Raw genomic sequence first — 25,684 nt, 5'->3', positions numbered from 1 at the left:
AAGTAGCCCATTGGACGAGCCGTGCACATCACTGGGGACGATCAGTATAAAATTTTCGGATCCATACGCAGGTCAATTTCACGTTTAAAAGTGTGAAATATATTTCAATTGGATCTCAATGAAACTCACGTCTCGGGAAAACTTTACGAAGCAGGATTCAGACCGCAATGGGTCACACCTCTTCAGTGGTTGCATGCGTTTTCACTCAAAGTGTGCCCCCATTTTCTGTATTGATAGCACATGTTAGAAGATAGGTGTCATGAAAACTGACTCATTTCTTTTAAAAACACACGCTATGCCTTTGAGGGAACATTGCCTGCCACCATTTTGGCTGAGATGGGCTGCTACCGCACGTCATCTAACGATTGGCATGTGCTTTTGTAACATTGACATGACATGACGTGGCTTTAACATTAGCATCTAGCTTCCAATCAGGTAAAGCCTTCAATCACGGCTAAAGGTTTTCAATTAGGCTGCTCTCTGGGCTTGTCGTGAACATCCGTTTTTAGACCGTTGTAATCAGTCTCGTATTTGTTTTTTGTTGTTTTTTTATTGTTCAGACACTCCAGGTGAATTAAACTGTGACAAACTTGTTTTGCCAAAACTAAGGTTGAATACTAAATGTTACCTGAAGTACTGCTGTAGTCATTTTAATTCTTTCCACTTCACTGTATTATTTGAATAGAAGTTGTACAACATTTCGATTGGGACTATGGCTGGCCACTGGTTTATTTATTTAAATTCACTTCATTGTGTGTTCTATACACAACATGTGCTTTATGAGCAAACAGAAAACTATCTGAGGAACCTGCCATTAATTTCAAGCTCTATTTAGTATAAGTATAGATCTTTCTTCAAAATTACAGGTAGCACTGAGTGGGAAGGTGGCTTCAGGTTGTGACCATTATTGAGGAATTTCTTTCAAAGAAAGCACAAGAAAGTGTGTGCTGCTAAGCCTCACCTGACGAACTAATGAAGGAGTGTGTTTCAATTCTCCTTTTGGAGAACAACACCAGGCATTTCATTACGAACTCCCACTTTGTGTTAATGCTGAAACATTTTTGTTTTTTGTCTCCCACTGCACACTTCTCACACTTTGTCCATCTGTTCTGCTGAGTCGGGTGATCACAGGGGTCCATACATCACCCCACCACTTCCCGTGGAACAACATGGTGGAGGAGGGAGAACGGATCAGTACTCCAATGCACTCGCTCTCTAAAACACACAGTCTTTTAACACCATCAGTAGCTGATAGCAATAACAGCAAATTGGGTTCTTAGGCCCATTTGAGGTTGCAATTTGGTATCCCTTTTGCTCACATTATATGCTCACTCATGTCCTTGAAAGTGCATTTTTGGTTAGTTATGGGCTCACGCTGATATCTAGTTGAATGGAAGATTAGCCTTTTCGATCCTTTTTTCAGAACCCGGCGAAGAGAAGAAAATTTGTTCCAGAATATGATGTGTAGTGGAATATGATGGAAGGGGGGGGGGGGGGGGGGGGGGCGACAAAAGTGAACTAAATGAAATATAGAGAATTGAAAGAAATACTCTGGATTGTGCAAAATGTGGGAGGTGGGGAGACAGCCAGATAGATGAGTAGAATGCAATAATGTGGTAACGCTGCTCTGGAGTGGAAGTATTTCTACACCCTCATGCTTTTAGTCCCATGTCTACTTTTTACAGAAGATTTCATCATATTACCGAAGGCCATTTTGGCTCTTTGTGGATAATGGGCTGCTGTGGAATTATTGGCGATGCTGGCTTGGAGTTAATGGTCATTCTCCGGCCATATGTGTCACTCTCTCTCTGTCTCACTCTCGCGTGCTAGAGAGGGAAGGGTAAGGAGCAGGAAAGATTAATGGCATACATAGATGGGCAGTCAGGGGCGATGGAGATAGCTGAAGGTGCAGCTTGTCGAGAAAAAAACCCCAGCTCATCCTAGAAGACAAAAGAAACTAAAACGACGTTGTGCAGAGTGGATTTTTACTTGGGGGGGGCTAGGACAGTTTATCTTCTAATACAATAAACGGAAAGAAAGGAATTTTAAGTTACGGTGACTTGGCACAAAAAGAAATTTGATACATCCAATAATTATTCTGTTAAGACAATTTATAGGTGCAGGACAAACGAATTTGAATGCAAACATGGCTTTCCGTTTGCATTCTCTTCATTTGCATGCAAAGGCTATAGAGAAGTCTATCTCGTCAGATGATGGCAGAATGCAGGGAAAGGTGGGGGCAGACTACGAGGGGGATCAAGATGGAAGGAGGCACAGCGGATAGATGCGGAAGAGCGAACAGTGATGTGAAGAGAAGGAGAGAGAGAAAAGGAGTGCCTAAAGAAAGACAGGAAGCGAGAGATGGCGAGGTTGAGGAGGAATGCAGCAGGGAGGGGGGAGGGGGAGGCTATTGCCCTGAGACCACAGCCAGAGTGAGAAAAAGAGAGAGAGAGAGAGCAAAAGAGTGATAGCCTCACAGCAGCATCTAATGGCTTCTCTGGAGAGAGAGAGCAAGAGGGAGAGGAGGGGAGGAGAAGGTCTATGACAGAGGCAGAGACACATTTAGAGAAGATGAGATGGAGGGAAGAACAAAGAGAGGTAGAGGCTGCACGGCCAACCGAAAAAGAGGGAAGGGCTAAATAGCGAAGGCGAGGTTATCAAACTGAGGATGATCAGTAAGGATAGAAGGGAATGATCTTCAATGTAGAAAAACGAAAAGTGAGAGAGGGAAAAATAAAAAGTGAGAGATGTATACTGCTATGATGAGGCTGTTGAAAAGAGCCTTAGTGTTATCAATAGCAGAAGGTGGATGGCCAATGAAGGACGAAGGGTGGAGCAGGGCAGAGAAGCAGCCGGACAGATGCACGAGTGATAGAAGAAAATGGAGGTGCCTCATCCATTCATTCAGTCAAAATGGAAATGAATGATAGAACGATGGGCAAGCGGCAAATGATAAGAGGGGGAGGAGAAAGAAAAACAAAAAGAAACCTTGGACATAACGTTTAGTGAAGAAGGAAATTGAAAAGAAGCCTACTTCCCTGTCCTAACAAGGCAGAGGAATGGAGGTAAACAGAGATGTGGGGACGGACACTCACGAGTATTTTTCTACCTCCACTACCAGCCGTGTAATGACACTGATCCCGCAATTCTCCCCGGAAAGAACTCAAATACTTGCTGTGTGTTAAGAGCACACACACAGCGTTTAAGATCTCTTCCCTTCTGTTTAATGCTACCTCTAGATGTAAGCTCGCTCCGAGTCGCTCTGTACAGTATATTTTTCCCGCCGTACGCGGGCGATGATATACATCAATGCAGCTCATACAGTACAAAAAGGGGGAAAGGAGAAGAGACAGCAAAGAGACAAGCAGTCCACCTGCTGCGGCTCTAAGATGGATCTCAGATGTACCTTTCTCAGCCACCATAATTAGATTACATACAAACACATCAATCTCTCATTGGCTCTTCCAGTACGTCCCACGCTACCGCCACACACACACACACACACACACACACACCATGAACCAAGCTGAAATGCATGTACGTGTCAGGCAATCTTTCAAAACACACATTCAGGTTTCCATGGTGACCGTTTCCAAGGGGATTTACTGTAGCACCTGGTCCCTCTTAGGGTGGTACATTCATTCGCTCGCCACGAGCACTTGTCGGTCAGCAATGATCTCATCTTCTCACTTGGTTCTCATTTTCTTTTCCTAGCTTCCATGTCGAAGATGACTTGCTTCACTCCTCTATCCGTTTTAAAGTGTACCTTCTGTCACATCTTATTCCCCTCAATAGTCGGCTCGGTAAGACGAGAGAGCACGTCCTCTGCCTATCAGTAAAATGAAAGAATACTTTTATCAGCATATAATTAATCAGCATCAGTTCATCATTTCCTCCACTGATGAGTGTGTCTTATCTTCTGCTTGTGTGTCTGTGTGCATGCTTTGGTGAATGCATGGAGTACTCAGAAGTACAAGCCATATTGCCGGGAATCGATGGAATCTTAAAACCCGTCGACCTCCAATTTGATTACAATTCTATTATTAGGATTAAAAAGAAAATAACACCATTTGTTTCGGGTTTAAGATGTCATAGTGCCTTGATTTACTGTACAATCAGTCACTATCATGCAAGTGATAAAAAAATAAAATGTAACTGATTTGACATTAGTGGTGAAAATAATCAGAGGATAAGAAGTACCAAAGATCAACCTCCGCAAATGATGCTGTTACACATCTGGAGACCGCCGCTGGTTATGTTGGCTAAATGCTACCTTAGTTGACACCTGAAGAGTTGTAAACACTCAATTCACTTACCAGATACTCCCAGACGGTTAAGAAAGCTAGTTATGTTGTTGTATGCCTCTCGATCTCGCCACACAGACCACTGAGTTAAGGATGACGCATCACCAGCGAGTTGTTGACCTACATTGATTTTTTTGTATTATTTCACCATATGTATGTGCGTGTATTTTTTAAAAACTTTATTCAGCTGAGTCTGCTTATGTCTGATGGAAGTCATAGGAATTTCTGTTTCCGCTTTGCCTGGTGGGTGTAATGCGTACATTCAGACCGACTGTTAAAAAGAAAAAAGTTTGTTTCTTCATCCTCGAGGTGGCAAGAGAGACTGAGTGAAGTCAAGTGATTTTTGTAAAATGCTATTCATCAGCAATAAAACAGAACTGACTCCAACCAAATCTTGTACGATATTGCCATCTGCTTTTTGCCCGTACGTGAAATGGACATGCATTGTAAATGAGGTTTAAATCTTTATTATTGTGTATTTGGAAAACATTGTTTGGGTTTCTGGGACGGAAGCCCTTTTCAAGGATGAGTGACAACTGCGTATATTATGAATAAGGACAAAAGGATAAGACCGGAGGAAAAACTGGCAACATTTGCTAAAGTGCCCATCTCTGGCGGTTAATGTGTCGCTTTTTGCGACAAACTCTGGGTTGATTGAGAACAAGTACTTGGCAGTGGTTTTGCCACAGGCAAGCAGGTAAATCCTCCCCACATAGCAGGCTAATTTCAGCCTGAGACTACAAAACCAGGGTGAAAACTGTGCTATCATTTTTATCCTGTGGGTAATTTTGGTCAACACTTTCTGGTAGCTATTTTAGAATCGGAATCTTTATTGTAATTGTATGTTTTCAAATCCGGGTTTCATAGCACTGCACCGTGTTGATTCACTTATTGGCAAAGGATTCGACCCCGTTTACTGTTCTCTAATCTTGAGTGTGTATAGTTACTTCCAAACTGTTTTCCTAAGCATATACACTCTGTGTGTAGTTCAGAAATAGGCCAATTCGGGTTTAGAGCCCAGAGATGTTAGAGATTAAACAGACCACTGTGGGGAAGAAGGCTGCTCTCCAGCAGTTTAAATATAACTCTCTTTGGGGAGAAACTAACTATATGTGAGAATGAGGAGGTGGTGTTAGGGACAGTGGGTGACTTTGGCTCCATAGAGTACATCTTCATGTCCTTGTTCTTGTACGTGTGTGGGTCAAAGTGGTGGCATCTTCACACGTGGAGTTGCAAGGCTATTTGAATATTGTCAGGTCTGACTGCGCCATCTGCTCACCGTCGATGTGTATGCGGTGATACGCTATGTCGCTATGAAGCTATCTGCAGGAGCAGCAAATTTGCCCATCAAAGAACACAAATGTGTTGGGTTTCCTCAAGTTAGTTCTGACCAGCACATTTCATACTTCATGAAAAGCTCAAGCGGAGAGCTCCTCAACTGCAGCACACTTTACATGTGCTTATTATAGTTGAATGTCAATCGCCGTAAAAATATTTCACTCACCTTTCTTTATAGTTTTTCTACAGAAGAATTGTATTGTATGCATTTTACAGTCTTGCATTTTAAAGGTTCCACTGCGCACTCACGTCAGGTAAAGCAAGTCTAGTTATTTGATTCTTAAAATTTGCAACTTGTCCCGTTGGAGGTTGCCACAGCAAGTGAATTGCATGATTTGCTATACACCAGATGCCCTTCCTGATGCAACCCACCCCATTTTCTTGGTTCAGACTTGGTACCAGTAGTGGCTGGATATTGGGGACATTGGCTGGGAATCAAACCCACACCGTCCAAATGAAAGGCAGCAACATTTACCCCAACACTGCCAGTGCATATGTTCTAATGAATAATTGTTTAGCTTATTCAAAAATATGTTTGTTTTTGTACTTTACAGTGGGGCGATACTAAACTATATCAAACTCATAAAATATACTTGTTATGCTCAATAAGTTTCACTTTTAAAATGCAAAATGAAGAACAACTAGCGAGCCGCACGCAGGCTGTGAGAGGAGCCTGCTCTGCCCCGGTCGAGTGTTAATTATCTTAACGTTTTTAAGTTACGAGCATCCTCACACCCTTAAACAATTTCCTTCTGAATCCTTGTTACACTTAATAAATGTTACTTTTAAAATGTAGAATAAAGTATAGTAACTGGCGAACAGATTCAACAACACATTTGAATAAGGTTCCGAGTTTCTGAACAGAACGTCGATCAAAAGTGCCGAACGGTTATTCAGAGTGCTCTGAAACCAGAGTGCCGGTGCGCACCATCGCAATTTCAAACAGGGACGTATTGCATCAGAGCACAGTGCAGGTATGAATCGGTATGCCAATGGTTGAATGTGAGACTTTGTAAAGAGCTTCGAAGACCAGGGTATTGATAAAAGCACTATATAAGTGCACTCCATTTGCCTTTTATCATTCCGACACTGTAAAAATGAATGAACGTATGGATGGATGGATGGATGGATGGATGGATGGATGGATGGATGGATGGATGGATGGATGGATGGATGGATGGATGGATGGATGGATGGATGGATGGATGGATGGATGGATGGATGGATGGATGGATAATGGCATAATACGCTGACACCCCGTGAAAAAAAATCTACAAAATGGCAAGGCCATGAAAAGTGTACTGCAATAAAGCGAAAGCTATTTCATTACGTTCTTGCAATTTATTTAGGTAATTTCAGAGGAGTCTTGAGTGACATCGCATTCCTAATCAAAAGGCTTCAATATGATGTCAGCCCATCCCATGCAGATACAACAGCTTCAACCCTTCTGGAAAGCTGTCCACAAGGTGTAGAAGTGTGAATATGTGACCGTTCCTCTAAAATTCCCCAAATCTTGTTCATTTTTAGAGCTTGTGCCTCAAGTGCGGCGCACAAGCAACTTGACACGGCCCTCTATGGCCCACTCGTGTGGACACGTGCATACATACATCTATCTAGTTTTGAACAAGCACAACATATAGAGCCAAGCACCCGTCCGTCCATGCCACCAAGTCTGTTCATGTATGGAATATCATTTGTTAACAAACAACCTGTAATGCATCTTTTTTCCACCACATCCTTTCTTCCTTTCCTGCAGCAAACTGGCAACTTGACTTGTGTACATGGCAGCCTCAGTAGGCATTGACCCATTTCTGTTGCACAGTGCAGAAGTGGCAGAATGTAGTTACTGTCTGCAGGAACAGACAACAAGAGGTAAAGAGACAATTGAGATGACTCGTATTTTACAAATGTGACAAAAGATTCCCAAGTAGAATATTTACATGGAACAGATTAGGTGTAAGATCGTGAGTGTGTGCCAAGTGTTGTGAAGGGCAACCGTAGCTTCTGATCCAAGAACCATCTGGTCCTTGCCGCAGCAACTGTTGCTTTCTTCTTCTTCCCGCGGCCACCGTTTTCTCCTCCTTGATCTTCTCCCTCCCTCACTCCACCTTGCACAAAGCAGCTCAAATGTCATCTTCCTCCTGTCATTTGCCAGCCTTTTTAACATGCAATTGGATGTTTGTTTGTCTTGCATCGGTTTCCTATAGCCTGCTTATATACCAACATAAACACACAACGCAGACGTCCAAGGGGCCCTGCGTTTTCCAAAAGATTGAAGAGGAGCAGAGAGAGTTTTTAATGGTGGAGCATTTGGAAAGATGTGAAAAAAAAAAAGGGTTGTGCGTGGGGGAGACGGCAGAATCGTAGATCAGAGCAGTCATGATTGAGCCATCTGCTAAGAGACCAATGACACACGCACGCACACACACGCACACACACACACAGCTGTTTAAAGGTCACCAGTGCCACCTGTTGGTCAGTTTATGAAACTACTCCGCTTCCCTCCATCTCTGTTGTCTGAATGTGGTGAACCCAAGGAAGACAGCAGCTGAAAGCATCGATCAGTCTGGTGTGGCTGTCTGCACCATCTGGAAACGACGGTTCTGGTTTCTCCACCGGGTTTTTGTCATCTCCGACGCTTCAATACAGTTTAGGAGGCTAAAACCTAATCCCACATCTGCTGTCTTCGTAGACCTGCAAGTGCATGTGCTTTGTCGTTGAGTCATGCGAGAGACTGTGCTGATGCATTTTGATGTGTACAGATGTCACTTTGCTCTCAGACACCTACTGCTTCCCTTCGTTGGGCTAAACAATATCCAGTCATGGAGCTTTAGGAAATTCATACAGTAAATGCTCCCCCTGTGAGCCAAGCAGATTAGCATATGGCTAAGTGGGGAAGGAAATGCTCTTTATATGCTAATAAGGAGATAATATATGCAGTAAGGACCAATCACCATTGCTATTGCGGAGATTCAGGATGATGTGGCTAAAGATACCTTTTTACACTTTTATGCAACAAAGCGGCTGAATTTATGCGGTGTTGTGACACTTTTGGGTAACTCCTTTGGAGACATCTGTTTCGAAGATACAAAAGAATGCACATGTGCTTGTTGTATACAATAGGTGTAGAGATACATCGATACTACTTCATTCAGATGAAATACGAATCCAAGTACTGTCATTTGATCACTCGCAGATAGTGATTCTTGATCATTCCACTTCATGTTGCAATTGTGATTTATTTCCATCAAATATATTTCAAAACTTCTTTGAACATGGCTTAGATGTCACCCAATGTAAACTTGTTTTGCACTGACAACTTGTCATTACGATATGACAATGCTACTAGAATGAATCCCATTTTACAAACCAATATAAACTAGAAACAATAATTTCAACAGTGATTGTATATTGCAGTGTGTGTTCACCAAAACATTCCAATAGTCCATTTATAATCTATTGTGAATGAACAACAAGCCAGGGTTAAATACATGACAATGCATTAAAAGTAACATAGAAAGAAAATTCAACAAAACTGGCAAAGATGTGTGGAGTTACAACGCATGGTCAACTGCCAGTTGGTTGAAATTTTTGTTCAAAGTTCAGTTTGGGTTTATACAGTTCATGAATGCTACTATGAGCACATTAGCTCATACAGAATATGAACACCGGATTATCATTTTACCACATGTAGGAATAGACACAACCGATTAAAAAAAAAATGATGACCAACCAGGTCATCCCTGTTCAAGTGACAGAAAAAAAACGATGACCTACCAGGTAATACAAAACAAGAGTCTGTCACGCCGCCTCTTACAGCACCTTATACATTTTCGAAGATGCAAAGAAAAAAGAAAACATAACAGAGTAGCAGAGAAAAAAAGTCCAGACTAAACTCCCTTAAAGAGAGCACAGTATGGATTTGGAGAAAAAAAAACCTCAGCATCAAAGGACTGTGCGGAGCGGCCGACGTGGCTTGAAAATCTAGGTGCTTGCAAGTCGTCAGCCACCACCGCAATCCGCCTCTGCCTCCGCCAGGGGAATTTTGGGAGAGTCCCAAAAGGCCAGTCCATTTCAGGGCCTAGTCAACCCCCACCTCACCCCAACAACAACTTTTTGACGATTAGTTTGGTGCATGACGGCTGCCGTCCACACCCCACCACCCTGTCAATGAACATCCGCGGGCCAAACTTTAGTCCCAGTATGTCGCCAGTCACCACCCGTGACTACCCTCAACGGAACTGACAATTGCCTCTTTCTCTTTACCGTATGTCTCTCCAGGAACAAGGTGTAGTGGGTATGTCCCGACCTCCTGGCGCCATCCCACCTCCACACCCTGCCGGCGGCGTGGCCTCAGGGGTGGGGCCTAACCAGGGGTCAGGTCCACCTCCAGGCTATGCGGGAAACCAGCAGCAGGCAGCCATGATGAAACAGATGATGGCAATGGAGCAGGAGAAGAGGGTACAGATGCACATGATGGAGCAGCAGAAGCAGCAGCTCTTCAGAGAGCAGAGACAGCAGCAGCATCAGCAACTCCTGGCCGAACAGGTGAGCTACACTAAATGGAGATCCATGACATGTTATCATTTTGGCCTACATTGTTTTTTTTCTTCTGTACACTGAATAGGAGCACTTTATCCATCCCCTGATGTTCCCCACTGTTGTCTGGCTGCATGTCTAATTACCCTCTTCACCACTTCCTTTTCATCTCTGCAGCATGTGTGCACGCTTATGTTCATGTTGTTGGCCGAATCCCACCTGCTGTGATAATGGGCTGTTTTCTTTTTACTTCTCTCTCTGAGTGAATCAAGTGTTAACCAGTCTTGGACTCTGAAGTCACCACCCACCATGTTACTTTTCAATTGGCTCTGCAAAAACATACACAGATGTACTTAAATTGCGGTCTGGAAGGGAACACCCCGCTGAGGTTTAGTGTGTCTCTTCTGAATTACAGAAGCGCGCACAGCCCACGCAAACGCAATGGGCTGCAACTTCTGCTTCCAAGTTAGTACTGGTCAATCTGTCTGTATCAAACATCTAAAGATGGATTACACTGCAATCCAAGTACTAAAGTCTGGCTTAATGTCTCTATTCATTTTGAGGGATTCTCTATTTACACATACTAATGAAAGAACGTGCAGACAAAAAGCAAACGCTGTAAGTAACTCCACAAGCATCAACACTTTGATGAGATTTCACAACATCTTACCATATTGTGTACACCACATCTGCTTTTAATACACTCTGGTAATTTGTCTTTTGATTTATAATGTTTTTATTATATGACATTACATTGGTGTGTGTGTGTGTGTGTGTGTGTGTGTGTGTGTGTGTGTGTGTGTGTGTGTGTGTGTGTGTGTGTGTGTGTGTGTGTGTGTGTGTGTGTGTGTGTGTGTGTGTGTGTTTGCGTAGCTCCAACAGCAGCATCTCCCAAGACCGATGGGCCAAGGCCAGAGGAATCCCTTCCCTCAAGTCAGTCAGTATCAAGGTGAATAACCAACACGAGCAAACATTTCTACATGTATTTAACTACACACCGAGTCCAAAGAAGCAGTTTGTAATCAGACATAGATGGTCTAAATTCAATATTTACAAAAATACCTCATTAATTTTAGAACCAATGGTTTTCTGATCCCCTCGATCTGTTTCTATCAAATATACCTTCCGGCATTCAGATTAGATTATTTTGTCTCCCTTTGTGTGTGTGTGTGTGTGTGTGTGTGTGTGTGTGTGTGTGTGTGTGTGTGTGTGTGTGTGTGTGTGTGTGTGTGTGTGTGTGTGTGTGTGTGTGTGTGTGTGTGTGTGTGTGTGTCTTTTAAAAAAGAGAGTGATTTCTCCTACTCTGCCTGTTACCAAGGCAACTTGTCTGTCCTGGATCCCCCAGAGTTCCGGTGAAGTCAGAGAGATGGATGAGAGGAGTGAAGTGGGAGAGAGGATGGAGGGGGGTGGTAGCAAGAAGAATAGGTAGATGATCTGGAACGTGGAGAGGCTGGCAGGAACGACAGAAAGTGACAGAGAGTGGGTGTGAGGATGATGGGGAGATGAAAACTATTCGGTAAGGGAGGTGCAAATTCGGGATGAAAGGCTTTTGTAGCCATCAGAGAATATATAACTGAAAGTCCAAAAGATATCGAGTAAGCCACGTGGGCCCGAGTTGTTTCCCGATCATTTATCTACGGAAGTAGGTAAAAACGGTTCGTCTCTTGTCTCGCCTCAAATTTCAGTCATGCTCACGTTTAGTATGTCTACAATTATTCGTGCCGTACGTCTACTCACTGCACAAATCCTGAGAGTGTGATCCTCTTTGTTCTCGCACTGTTACTGTTGCACGCCAAGCTGTGAGGTGAGGGATTAGTGGAATGATGTCAGAAGTGGGTTTATTACAGGATTTAGAGCAATTTCCACGCTAGAAGACCTCGACAGGAAAGGAAAGTGTCACTAACTCCGTAGTAAGAGTTGAATTGAATTCACACTGTTTAAAGATGAAGTGGAGGCCTCGGTTTTCGAACATCCCGGTTCTCGAACAAATCGGTATTCGTACAAAAAATTCGAGATGTTTTTGCTTCGGATGTCGGACGAAATTCGGTTGTCGAATCTCGCCAGATGAGCCGAGAGGACCCGCAAGCCAACTGACTCCGTTCGTTATTACATTCTCGTTACTCTGAGGATTGCATCGATTCTAATCATGCCTCCAAAGGAAGCAAGTGGGAGCAGTAAAGCCATCCTAAAACACAAAGACGCTCCTAAAGCAATGCGACAATGAGCGCCCGGCGCGCTGCGGTTGCGCGATCGGATCAAATTACGCTCCCTGCGCACTGAGGTCCACTTAAATTTTGGAAAGTACATCAGGACTTTAAAAATATTTTCAAAATTTTAGCGACCGCTCTGTCACAATAAAGTGACCAGTATGTTAAAGTGGAACAAAATACATTTTGTAAATGATGATCTGGAAACCTCAAACTTCACTGGAGCATTATTCCATAGAGAAACTATTCATGCATATAATATCTGCCTTTATATATTTCGTGAATGTTTTCTTAATCTTTAAGAAATGCAACCAGAGTGTTTTCAAATGATTGAATTCACTCACCATAGCAGAGGTTTTTAGTTCTGATGTTTCACTTCAATGGTTTAAGTTCAGCTGTCACCACCACCCTTCTACAAAATGTCCATGTCTTATAAATGACATAATGTGGTTGTCAATTATTATTGACTATAGTACATATTATGTATTATTTACAGGTCCTCCTCAAGATCTGGCATCAAGGAGCCAAGCTCTCCAGAGCATTCGGGCTGCACGGCTTCTCCAACAGCAGCAGCAGAACCAGCAGCAGATGGTCCAGATGAGCTCTGTCCAGGGCCAGGGGAGCTCCGTAGGACCCCAAGCTGACATGGGCCTACCCTACAGCACCCAAGGGTCTAACCAAGGTTCCCTCTACGGGCTCAACCCCTCCATGAGCCAAATGATCCACCAGCAACAGCACCAGGGCCAAAGTGTGCAAGCTTCCCTCGGTCTTCCGCAGCAGCACAACCCAGTTGGAGGGCAAAATCGGCAAGCAGGCGCAGGTCCTGGAGTTGGAGGTATGCCGGGTGGGCCTGGAGCAGGTGGCGCCGGAGGCTATGGAGGACAAGGGATGTTGATGAATCCCATGGCCCAGCAACCCCTCAAAGGCCCAACTAATGCCAAAGTCCAAGCACAAAGACTGCAAAGTATGCTGGGAGCGGGCGGCGGTGGCGGCCACATGGCCGGGGGAGGCTGGCCACAGCAACAAGGACAAAGTCTACAAAGCATGGGAAGGACTACAGGAGCAGGAGGGGACAGGGTCGGGTTTGGTTCCGCCCAGGGCTACGGAATGCAGCCAGGTCAACCCCCACGAGTGGCCAAGCAACATTTTCAGGGGCCGGGCCAAGGGATGGCCCAGGGGATGGACCCCAGGGTGGGCAACCCGGCAGCGGGTATGGGTGGCCCAATGGGCGCTCACATCGGCGGTCAGCCAAGGACCAACCAGTCCCGGCCCATGGTCATGAGCCAGGGATTAAACCAAGGGGTTTTGGGTCCAGGGGTGGCTGGAATGGGGGCATTTGGGCCCGGCCCCGGGGGTCCCGGCCTAGGGGCTGGAGGGGGGTCTGGACCTTACGGACCCGGAGGTGTTGGTAGTCAGACGCAAGGCTACCAAAGGACAGCCAATCAAGACATGTCATCCTATGGATATGGGGGCGGGCCCTCCAGTGGAGGAGCCTTTGGATTGGGGGATGGATCAGGAGCAGAACTGGACTCGAGTGACGGTTGGATGGAGGAGTTTTTCCCCAGCCAATAGCCTAAAAAAAAAAAACTGGAGATGAGTTTTGACTGGATGAACTAAACATTTCAAGATGCAAATGGAGTCCAATGTTAAGTGTTGTCTGTGTAGATTCTCTGTCATGCCGCAGTAGTGCAATTGCGGCAACTTTGATCCTTCTTGGTTGTCAAATATGTGTTTTCCCAAAAGGATTCTTCTGTTAGGAACCTTAGGTGCAGAGCTTCCTACATTTGTCTCTGGGTGTGTCTCTTGGAGGTTGTCACATACACAGGGTTAGAGTCGAGTGTGGCAAGCTTTGGGTGAGAGATCTTATGACATAACCTCCTCGTCTCTTTCAACAGGACCTTTCTGGTTGGACCTAAAGCACATGGCTTTCTTCAATATTTTGACACAAGGTTCCTTCACTTTGAACAGCAGACTCTGGACCCAAAGAGGATGCCCTCCTAAGTTGGGCCATGCCTTTGTGTAGCTAGCACCGCACAAGCATTTCACTAGAGCGACAAATATGGCAACTCTGCACCTAAGATCTAGAAGTAAAGAAGCCTTTTGAATTCAAGGTGAAAACATCCAGATGCCAATTCAGAGTTCCTGTGTTGGGCGCGTGTATGTGCACTGAGAAATCATTTTGTCTTGTGCAAGAGCATTTTGAGCCGTAGCTTCAGCACATCAGACTGATGGAAGGGGAAAAAAAGTTGCCCTCAAGACAGCAGTTTATTTGTGTTTGTGCCACCCAGCTCAGTGCTTCACATCTCTCTACTGTGTGAGGAGCTGAGAGGGAGTCCAAAGTACTCTCAATCCTGCCATTTCCTGTCTTCAAAATGTGCCCCCCATACACACTCCAACACGCACCAATAATTCTCCCTCCATCTCACGCTCACTCTTTCCATTTGATCTATTTGTTGCCCCCCCACACACATCTTTCCCACCCTTTCTCCAGAGGATCATTCCTCGCTCTCAACACTCCTTTTGCTGTTGAAATTGTGAACATCACAACAAAACAAATGATGTTCATCAAGTGAGAGTCTCTGTCCTCGCCTGTTTTTTTTGTGTGTTTTTTTTGGCTAGGCAACCAGCTTATTTTTTCATTGGAGGGAAGGGGGAGGTCCTGTTTCTGTGCATGTCTGGGGATGACAAGCATCCATGTACAGTAGAAGAACACAAAGAGAACGAAGGAGCTAACAGGCAGCTAAAGCTAGCACATGCACATTCAGTTGTTTAAATTGACGACACGAGTAATCTGCGAGGACCCGTGATAGGTTACCGACATGAAGCGCTCTGCCCGTGTGGCACAAAGCACATTGCATGCGTCGGACGCAGTGAAGGCAAAATGATCACTGGGCACTGAATGTATCCAAGCACCACAAGTGACTTCTTTTATTTAAAAAAAAAAAAAAGACGAAAAGTGAAAATTGCTCTCTTTAAGCACCCCCACCTCCCCTAATGTTGTTTTCTTAGTTGTTGTTTGACCTCCAAAGTGTGATGCTGGTTAATGTCTTTCTCGTTTAAAAAAAAATAATAATAGAAATTGGCCTTATTTAATTGGACTTGTCTTTTCGAAATCTTTTTGTCCTCTTCTTGCAGCACAGCCTCCTCCATCGCGTCACATCCGTTTGCTACCTTGTGGCTTTCCTTCACTACCGCGCGCCGCAATGAAATAAATGAGCTCCGACTTAATGGTGTCATACTATAAACCTACTGTGAAGAATTATGTTGTCCCCCTCTCTGGTGCTTTACTAGAAAAATAAACCACTGCTAAACCTTTGGGATTTCTTCATTAGATTCTGCGATTGCTTGTTCTGCCATCTCGTCGAGCGTCGTACAGTTTATGAGCTTCCCCAGGTGAGAAGCCTGAAGTTTCCATCTCTGTTAGGGTTTGAAAATCAATATGAGCATGGCGAAAAGTATCAATGCTTTTAGGGATCTTACCTCCTCCTTCCATAATTGTATCATTTTGTGGCTGTGCGTTATTGTGTCGTCAGCTCATCGGTGTGAATGTTTGGAGGATGACGCCGTAGTTAACAAACCAAAAAGCCTTCTTCCCTGTAAAAGGAACTCCATGCCCATTACTGCTTTTGTTTTCATGGTTGTTGGTATTGTGTGATCCGACCCTTTAAATAAACACCCTAGAAGAGCTGGTGACTTTTTTTAATACCTGCAAATGAGGTTGTCTTTTATTTTTGTCATTGTTTGGGGAGTTGAAGTTCTCCATTTGTCTATACCGGGTTTGACAATTGGTTTATTTTGTAGCAGTTTTATGAAGACATTAAAACAAAGCCTTTACTTGAGCCTTTCTTGTTAAAAGTAGTCAAACTTCAGTGTTGGTGTCCAAAACTTTGCAAAGAACTCCAAGTAGGCTTCAATGACAAATAAACCAACACTGTCAGAGCCCTAAAGTAGGTTGGCCTTTGTGAGGTGGTGAAGCGCTCCTGCGTCACTCTTAGGGTTAGTCTTGTCTTCTTTAAAGTGAAGGTTCATCCTGACTTTGTTTATTCGCTTCAGCAAAACAAACGTTCTGCAATTATCAATGTGTTCTGGGACCAAGTCGGTAGACAACATTTTAACAAAACAAAACAAAAAAACTATTGTCAATGTTTATTGTTTTGTGTTATTTGTTTGTTTGTTTGTTTGTTTGTTTGTTTGTTTGTTTGTTTGTTTGTTTGTTTTTTTTTGTTTTTTTTACTGGTGCTGACATACAGTATGTGATTATAAGAAAAAGTATATATATATATATAAGATAATGGCTATTTGTAAATATGTTTTTACAGGTTTAATTACATCAGATAACAGAACAGTCTCTACTCTGTAAAGAATTACTGTTTGTTGGCCAATATAGAGAAGTATTTTTAATTTAGACTTTTTTTGTTTCATGATTAACCCATCTGAGCTATGCCATTGCACTTCAGACAATGTCTTACTACTAATTTCTATTGTCAACCTCCTTTTCTTTTGTTTATCTAGTTTGAGAGTTGACTGTTCTTAAGCAGTGCTTATTTCTTTTTACTCTGTACAGAACTCTGAAACTGTAACAAAACAGAATTACAAAAACTTTTTTGTTTTTAAAATATAATAAAGAGAATGTTCTCGCAGATCAGAATCAGTTGTTGTTTTATTTATTTCTTGATCTATGACTTTGCGGTCTGCAGAAGATTTCAGAAAACAAATTAGTCAATACTGCTTTATATATTGGTTATATTATATATTATATATTGGTTATATTTGTCATGATCTGATCTTCATGACAATAAACAAGAAAATAATAATAATATGACAGAAATGACAATAAATTTGTATAGTAATCGCAAATTACATTACATGGCTCACGCCTCATCGTACAGAGTGCTGACCTTGCTGATATGTCTCGCTGCCATCTGGATCAATGACGACAGCATGTGTATCAAATGCACTTGCGGGAATACGAGAAGTTGTTTGTGATGAGATTTTGCTTGTACTTCTACTGAGGACATCGTGGTAGACTTGCAAAGTGTGGTTTCTTTGTGGTTTTGCACATTCTTCAAAATTCATACCCTTAAACTTTGTTCCATTCTATTAGTTCACCACTAGATGGCACAAAATTCTGCACACTGTCACTTTAATGTTTAAGCGCATCAAATGAACGTAAAAAAAACACAAAGATACCCAAAGGAAAATTTTTTATGGTGATTCATTAAGGGGGTAAAACAATTCAAAGTTGTTGTACTAAGTTCATTCTGTTTCCTTTTTTCAATCACTTTTTGGTTCTTTTATCACAAACAGGGTACCCTGTTTGTGATAAAAGAACCAAAAAGTGACAATTCAAAGTTATCAGTTCCTGCACCAAAAGGTAGTTGCCCCCAAACCTAACAACTGGTTGCCTCAACAACTGGTCATGTCCAAAGAAAATTTGGGGGTTGACTTCCACTTTGATTATCCTGTCAATAATAGCACCGATGAATCTATGACTCTTGTATTTCACGGACCACACAAAGGCGCAGAATCTTGCTGCTGGGATCCATCTTTTCCAAACACCTTCCTTTGCTCTCTCTGTCAGCCGCCTTGCCTCCTCACTGCGACCACCTTTATCTACCTTCCCTCCTCCAAGCTGGGATCCATCTTTTCCAAACACCTTCCTTTGCTCTCTCTGTCAGCCACCTTGCCTCCTCATTGCAACCACCTTTATCTACCTTCCCTCCTCCAGTCACTGCTAAATCTCTCTTCTCTTCACAGCCTAGCTTCTTCTTTCTCCTGTACACACCCGCATATCCGCCATAGACGCACTGTTCTCCCATCTGACGTTGATAAATGGAGACTTGCAGCGGTGACATTACTCATGCTCAATAGCGACACCATCTTGGACAGAGAAAAACGAGATGAGGGGGGATTCTGAAGGACAGCAGGGTGATGAGAGTTGGGGGCGGCTGCTGGCAAAATTGTTCATTGCATTCCCACACCCAGAAACATGATTACAGACAACCAAGAGGTTCATTACTGCTATGAAAACAGTAATAAATCAATCAATCAATTAATAAACAAATAAATCGATGAACGGTTTAAATTCTTCAATCACGCACACAAACCCAATGAGGCCAGCTGAAATGCAAACAACAACAAAAACTAGAAAATGCTATTTCTGGAGAAATTGCATGTGAAGGCGAAGAAGCTGAATAAAATCTTGGGAAATGCTGCAGATTGATGTTGGAACGAGTTGAATTACTTGAGAAATGTAGAAATGAGAAGCGTAAAGTGAAATTTTGGAGAATTTGGCGTGAATTTCAAAATTGAAAATTTGGAATTTTTGGTAAGCGAGAAGTTGTGGAATAGGTAGGCAAATGATGAACAGTTGAAATGGGTTGAATCGGTTGAAAAATGTAAAAGTTAGAGCAAATGTTGAATGCCCCATAGAGAATGAATGGGAATAATAAAAAAACAACAATTGCGCCAAAATTTTGGGGAATTTGGAACGAAACGAAAACTACAGGTTTAAAAGAAAAATTCACTTTGGAATTCTAAAGTTGAAATGTTGCAAAATGTTGACATCATTCACTGCTCACGGGCATACTACCATGAGATCCCCCCTTCTTGGAAGTTAAGCAGGGTCGGACCTCGTTATTGCCTGGATGGGAATACCAGGGGCTCTAAGGTTTCCTATTTTTGCTCGTCAATCGTTAAAGCAAATTTTTACAACACCCATCACGTATGGCATTCGGAAGCTGCAAGCCTAGTTTTAACTTCGACATTGAAACTATAACCCGAATTTCAAACCTATATTGCGTAATATCGTCCATATCATTGTAGTTCCGCCTTTTACCGCTAGAGGGAAGAAAATATACAATGAATAAAGAGACTGGGGCTCCCTGTCAACTCAAAGCAGCAGTCATTATTTGTAAAAGAACCCAACACAACACATTGCGCTTCCATGTCGGGTTTTTCCCCTTTTCATGACATTTACTTTGATACAGCAAAATGCAGGTCGCAATAAAAATTCGTACTACCACATAAAAAGCTGTCAAAAACTTTCTTCTTTTTTGTAACTTAGACACACATTCTCACCATCTCTCACACATGTGGGGATGGATATCACGGTGTCAGAACATAAGACAACTGTACCCCTAGACGATAGGTCGTCAAATAGGGTCCCGCGGGCCAATTTTGGCCCGTCATCTATTCTGTTTGGCCCGCGAGATGACGTTAATATGATGTATTAAAAAAAAAAATTTCAACCCCACATTTTTGGGGGAGAAAAAACGGCATACATTTGATGAGATTGTATGCCATACAACAATCCCATCAAATTCGAAACATTTATTGAGGTATGATAGTCCTTAGTGACCACAACAGGTGGAACATCCTGTTTCAGTTATCCATGACGCACAGGTCGGAACGGTATTGACACGCGAGTGTGCGTAATGCAAAAAAAAAGTGTCCTGTCTATAGTCTATATTTCGTTAAATTGACAACATAACAAGCGCAAATGGAATTAAATTAAATCCATTTTAAAAGTAAGATGATGTTTATTTTAATATGATGTAATAATTAATCATTTAAATAGTAGGGGACCCCCCCCCCCAAAAAAAAATAAAGCAATGGCCCGCGATGACATTGTCTGGTTTTTTTTTGGCCCGCATCCAAAAGTAATTGCCGACCCACGCCCTGAATAACTTTTTATGATAGCCATTGTTTTTAAACAATAAACAAACTTGAATGCCGTTTTTGAAACAATAGACAAACTTGAATGCTGACGTTTTCTTTCTACATTCTTTACTGCTAATTTGTTTGTAGTAATACCTGAAAACAAACCTCTCTATTGGGACAACACCTTGATTTTTTGTGCATTAAACCTGTTCCAATAAAACAGTTTACATCGCATCAAACTTCACTTGCAAACTGAATTTAAACGTTTTCAGTGCCTGCAGAAATTCGAGACTACTCGTAATCACGAAGATACGAAGGAGGACATCTATTGTGTCGCAACAGATATCGTGGCGGTGGTGTGTGACTGGCCATGACTGGTATGACTGTGTTAGTAGAAGTTGAGTTCACAACTTTGACTATTGGGTACCGGGTGTAGTCTTCTACAATGACCAGCAGATATTCTCCAGTGGGAAGAGGTCCATAAAAGTCTGCACTTGTGCTGTGCCAGGGAGCTTCGGGCAGCTCTGACATCTGTAATGGCTCCATGTGAGTGACTGGTGTGTTTGCCTGGCATGCTATACAGTTGTTGACTATGGCCTCTGCTTGCTGGTCTATGTTTGGGAACCACACTTTTGTTCAGAGAAGGTTTTTTGTTTTTATTATTCCCTGATGTCCCTCGTGTGCGAGCTGTAGGACAGGGTCGAGGGTATGATAATTCTAGTGTTTCTCAGAATAATGTCCTCAGCGGGGGATACTGTCACCTCGCTGCTGATTTGTTTGAACTGTCTCAGAATGTTAGCATGTTCAGCGTTGTCTGTGATTTTGTTCCACGTGTTGTGTCTGATGTGTTCACTGACCTTTTGTAAGACAGGGGTCTTTCAGAGTCTCCACTTTGATCTTTGTGAGGGTCATCGCTTTTGGTGTGGTGTGATGAAACGTGAAGTTGATGTACTCTTCTGCAATCTTCGCTACTCGAGTACGGTCGTTGGTCTGTGAAGACGGGAAATGTAGTCGGCTGGATTTTCAGCTCCTTTTCTGTACTCCACTCTAAAGTTGTAGGGCTGAAGCCTCAGTCCCCACCGTTCGATTCTTGCAGGTGGTTTCATATCTGGGGTTGTTCCAGATGGTTTCAAGGGCTTTGTGATCAGTCACAAGTGTGAATGGATGTCCGTAGATGTACAGGTGATAGTGCTCACAGCCCCACACGACAGCTAGTGCAAGGCTTGCGTACGCTATGGTGTGTCTCTCTCTCCATCCACCTTTTGGTAAAGAATAGCCCCTAGCCCAACGGGGCTTTCGTCGACAACCAACTCTGTCTCCTTACTTGGCTCAAAGTAGGACATGGTGGTGTCGCTGGTGAGACCATCCTTGATGGCTCTCAGCACCGAGAGCTTGATCTGGTCCTCACTCCCACTGTACGTCTTTCCTCGTGAGTGCGCGCATTGAAGCAGAGATGGAGGCAACGTCCTTAATGAACCGAGAGCAGTAGTTGCCCATACCAAGCAGACTCCTGATCTCACCAGCATCCCGTGGGTTTAATCCTCTGGAACACAGCTCTGAGGTTATCATCATGTTCGGACTGGGAAGTACCGTAGACAATGATGTCGTCACTCAAATTTTTTACCCCTTTGAGGCCCTGGAGGGTCTGGCAGATTGTGTTTTGAAACACCTCCGCAGCTGATGAAATGCCAAAGTTCAGGCATTTGTGTCACGACTCGTCCCGGGTTGTATTATTATGGAGAAACTATCCCCTGGAATCATGTAGACTTTGAGACTGCTTGTCTCCTTTCGTGCTGGCCACATGATGTACGTACTTTCTGATGTGTGTACTGGTGTCGTCTGTTGTCTTTGTGTTGTTTTGTGTTTTGATTTCTGAACGTGGAGCGGCATTGTCCTGCAAAATGGTTTTGTTTACCACATTACTTACTTACTTAGGCCCATCGCTCCTCGTGGAGCATAGGCCACCGACGACTCTTCTCCATTTAACACGGTTTTGGGGTGTCCTTTCTGCCTCCCCCCAGCTGAGTTCTGCCTCAGTGTCCCGTTTCCAGCTGTTTTGGGGCCGTCCTCGCCTTCTCTTCCCCTGGGGGTTCCAAGTCAGGGCCTGGCGTGTGGTAGTAGCTGCTGGTTTCCTCAGGGTATGTCCAATCCATCCCCACTTTCGCCTCAGGATTTGTTTCTTCTACTGGCTCCTGTCTTCCTCTCTGCCACAGTTCTTCATTTATGATTTTGTCTGGCCACCTGATTCTGAAGATGCGCCTCAGACAGCAGTTGATGAAGGTTTGTATCTTCTGCCATGTCGTTTTTGTCCTTCTCCACATCTCTGAACCGTAGAGAAGGATAATTTTCACGTTGGAATTGAACATACGCACTTTAGTTGTTGTGGCTATTTATTTGGAGGACCAGATGTTTTTTAGGATAATGAATGCTGCTCTGACTTTGCCTACCCTCGCTGTGCCCCCCTGACTATCTATGATGCTGCTGAGGTATGTGAAGGAGTCAACTACCTGTATGAGATTGCCCTCTACTGTGTCTGGGTTGTTGGGTGAGGTATTTATCCTCATCAGGTTGGTCTTTTTATTGTTTATCCTTAATCCCGCCCCAAGCGATGTGGTTGCTAGTTTGGTAGTCTTGTCCTGCATCTGATTGTGGTTGTGTGACAGGAGAGCCAGGTCGTCCGCAAAGTAAAGGTCGTCGAGTTGTGTCCAGAGGTTCCACTGTATGCCGTTTTTCCTACTCGTAGTAGTGGTCTTCATGATCCAGTCTATGACTAGGAGGAGCATAAAGGGCGATAGGAGGCATCCCTGTCTAACACCGGTCTTGACCTCAAAGCTCTCCGACAGTTGGCGTGCATGTAGAACCTTACATGACGTTCCCTGGTAGGTACTTTGGATCAGAGTGATGATCTTCTCTGGAATCCCATAATGTCTCAGCAGTTTCCACATTGTTTCTCTGTCCACACTGTCAAATGCTTTTTCAAATCTATGAAGTTTATGTATAAGGAGGAGTTCCATTCTTTTGACAATTATGCACAGGGTGGCAATCTGGTCCGTGCATGATCTGTTATTCTGCAAGCCTGCCTGCTGGTCTCTGAGCTGGGGGTCAACTGATGCTTTCATTCTCTCCAGTAGGATTCTGTTGAGCACTTTGCCAGGTACCGAGAAAAGCATGATTCCTCTATAGTTGTCGCAGTTGGTGAGGTCTCCCTTCTTTGATATCTTGATCATGACTCCCTCTCTTAATTCATCTGGAATTTTTTCTTCCTCCCAGAATTTAATGCCGCGAGTCTGTCGGCAAGTACAATTACCAGACGTGTTGAAGAAATTGGGGGTAATGTGTATCCCCCAGCTGCAGCAGAAGACTAAAGATTTAGAATTTTTTTCATTAGCACTGGATGAGAGCACGGATGTGCAGGACACCGCGGAGCTTTTTCTTTTTTTTTTTAATTCTTATTTTCAGAGGGAGGGCCGCTCGGTGTCACACTGGGTAGCACGTCCGCCTCACAGTTAGGAGGGTGCAGGTTCGATTCCACCTCCGGCCCTTCCTGTGTGGAGTTTGCATGTTCTCACGGCACAGCATAACTTTCTTTCTGTTAAGAACCCAGAGATGGTTATTCGATTCTTTATCGAGTTCATAAATAGTGTTATCGGCCTCTATATTTTCTGCGTTATTTTATTCTGTGAAGAACCCAGAGAGTGTTATTTGATCTCAGAAAGGGTTATTAATATTTGGATATGTGTTGTGCGCTGGAGTGTCAGCAAGTTTTCTGGAAAACAATAAATGATTACATTGAGGGACCCCTGCGATTGTCGCACTTTTTCTGTTAGAAACTGACATCAGAGAAGGTAAAGGTTATGTGGCCCTCACTGGAAAAGGTTTAGATTAAACCCCTGGATTAAATGGTCATGTGCTCGTTTGCAGATGGACGATGGATTGAACAGTGGCTGCTTCAGGTTTTCAGAACTTGATTTTTTTTTTTTTCTTGTTTCTATTGCATTCTCTAACCACGTTTTAAACTTCTCCACTCCTTTATCCCTGACCTGTATGGTGAGTTCCCTGGTCTTACTCTTAATAATGCTTGTACACTAGTATTCCCTGACAAACCACTGAGCCCTTTTCAGAACAAGTATTTATTCTGAGTGCAAGTAAATTACATACAAGGGAACTCTGTCTACTAATTAAGTGAACTTTGAAAGCAATTAATTGCACTGAATTGTAATTGGTGGTATAAGAGTAAAGACTGGATATAAATTCATGCTGCACTTTTCAGATGTATATAAAATTTATATTTATTATTAAATATATGTTTATATCTTTTAGGCAAACGCTGGGGGCAAAAGATCTCATCCTGCAGAGAATTGCAGCTGGCAGCTCAGTGGACCCTCAGTGATGAATCCAAACTAATGGCAGCCACTGTTTTCCTGTAGGCAAATGCTTCTGCACACAGGACATCAGCCCCCACTCCAGAACCACTGTTATGAGTTCTTTACAGAACGACAAATGTGTCGCCAAGAGGGGGAGATGAGTTAGGAGATCATTCTTTTTCTCCCTCCCTCTCTCGCAGGCTAATAAGATGAGGAAATGTACTGGAGGTGGACCAAAGTGGAACGGCATGTGCGCATGTGCGCGCGTGTGCGTGCGTGTGTGTGTGGTGTGTCAAGGTGATGAATGTGGTAGCAGGAGCCATTGTTGTGCTGTAGGAGTAGGAGGCCACCAGATAACAGAAAAGCAAGGCCCAAGATGTCGCCTACCATGAATAAAGCAACACTTATGTCTCTCTCTCTTCCTCAATCTTCCTCTCCTAGACTCACCCGTTTAAAATTGTCTCATTACAACTGGATGACATTATCTTTTAGTTTCATTGCTTAATAAACATGTATATCAATGTCACAGAGCCTAAGCGCTCCAATTGCCTTTTTTAACCTGATTTATAAATGAATTTACATTATGTATAAATATTTGAATGGTTGGATCCCTTCATACAGTCTATTGGTGGTGCAATATTGACTTACTGGTACATGATCAGCATCAAATTTTGTCACTGTGTGCAGCAATGTCGTTTAATCTTTTTTGTCGAGATGACGCCATCTTGAGGTTGCAGGGTGGAACTGTACAATTACAGTTTAAACCTGTACTGTCGAAAGCTTTATCGGTTTGAACTCAAAAGATTATTTAATTGGAATCTTATTATACTCTTGCTCTTATATATACAATGTAATACAATGAATCAATATACAATATATTTAAGAAGAAAAGAGACCATTATCCGTTATTGTATTTTATTCTGATTTTGTCGTTAATAAGTATATGTTTGAACATTTTTATCTCATTGATCATTAACACAATTTCTAATAAATAAATTCTTTAATGGAAAAAAATGTCAAGCTTCCAAAAAAAAGGTCTCTTAGATTTTCCCATTGATTGATGTATCGGATTAAAAAAAAGGGCAAACATTAAGAAAACATGTTCATGTTCATTTTAGCTGTACCTTCAGCACCAGACAAAAAAAGATTCGCGTTTAAAATGTGTCTCAGTAAATAGCCCATGCCCCTTGCCGAGGTGGTCGAAGTACCCGCAGCAGTCGCCGCCATTTTGAAGCTGTCAGGGTTCCGTCAGTGCGTCAGGGGAAACAGA

At 43.1% G+C, this 25,684-nt stretch overlaps 1 protein-coding gene and 1 pseudogene across 2 annotated transcripts in view; one reads left to right on the top strand and one right to left on the bottom strand.

Moving 5' to 3' along the window:
• maml3 (mastermind-like transcriptional coactivator 3) overlaps window positions 1-17,028 on the top strand; it is a 96,384-nt gene extending 79,356 nt beyond the window's left edge. For both annotated transcript variants that reach the window (XM_085911269.1, XM_085911268.1), the window contains 3 exons: window positions 9,924-10,190; window positions 11,055-11,130; window positions 12,885-17,028. In XM_085911269.1, the coding sequence (XP_085767395.1) occupies window positions 9,924-10,190; window positions 11,055-11,130; window positions 12,885-13,960 (1,419 nt within the window). In that variant the 3' untranslated portion in view covers window positions 13,961-17,028. The remainder of the gene's footprint in view (window positions 1-9,923; window positions 10,191-11,054; window positions 11,131-12,884) is intronic.
• A 3,313-nt stretch (window positions 17,029-20,341) lies between these two features.
• On the bottom strand, window positions 20,342-25,641 carry LOC147056537 (uncharacterized; annotated as a pseudogene).
• Window positions 25,642-25,684: the final 43 nt, after the last annotated feature.

This window comes from Syngnathus leptorhynchus, chromosome 5 (genome assembly GCF_054491065.1).
Source record: "Syngnathus leptorhynchus isolate UIUO chromosome 5, UIUO_Slep, whole genome shotgun sequence".
NCBI classification, from domain to species: Eukaryota; Metazoa; Chordata; class Actinopteri; order Syngnathiformes; family Syngnathidae; genus Syngnathus; species Syngnathus leptorhynchus.
This window is presented reverse-complemented; position numbering and strand designations above follow the sequence as displayed.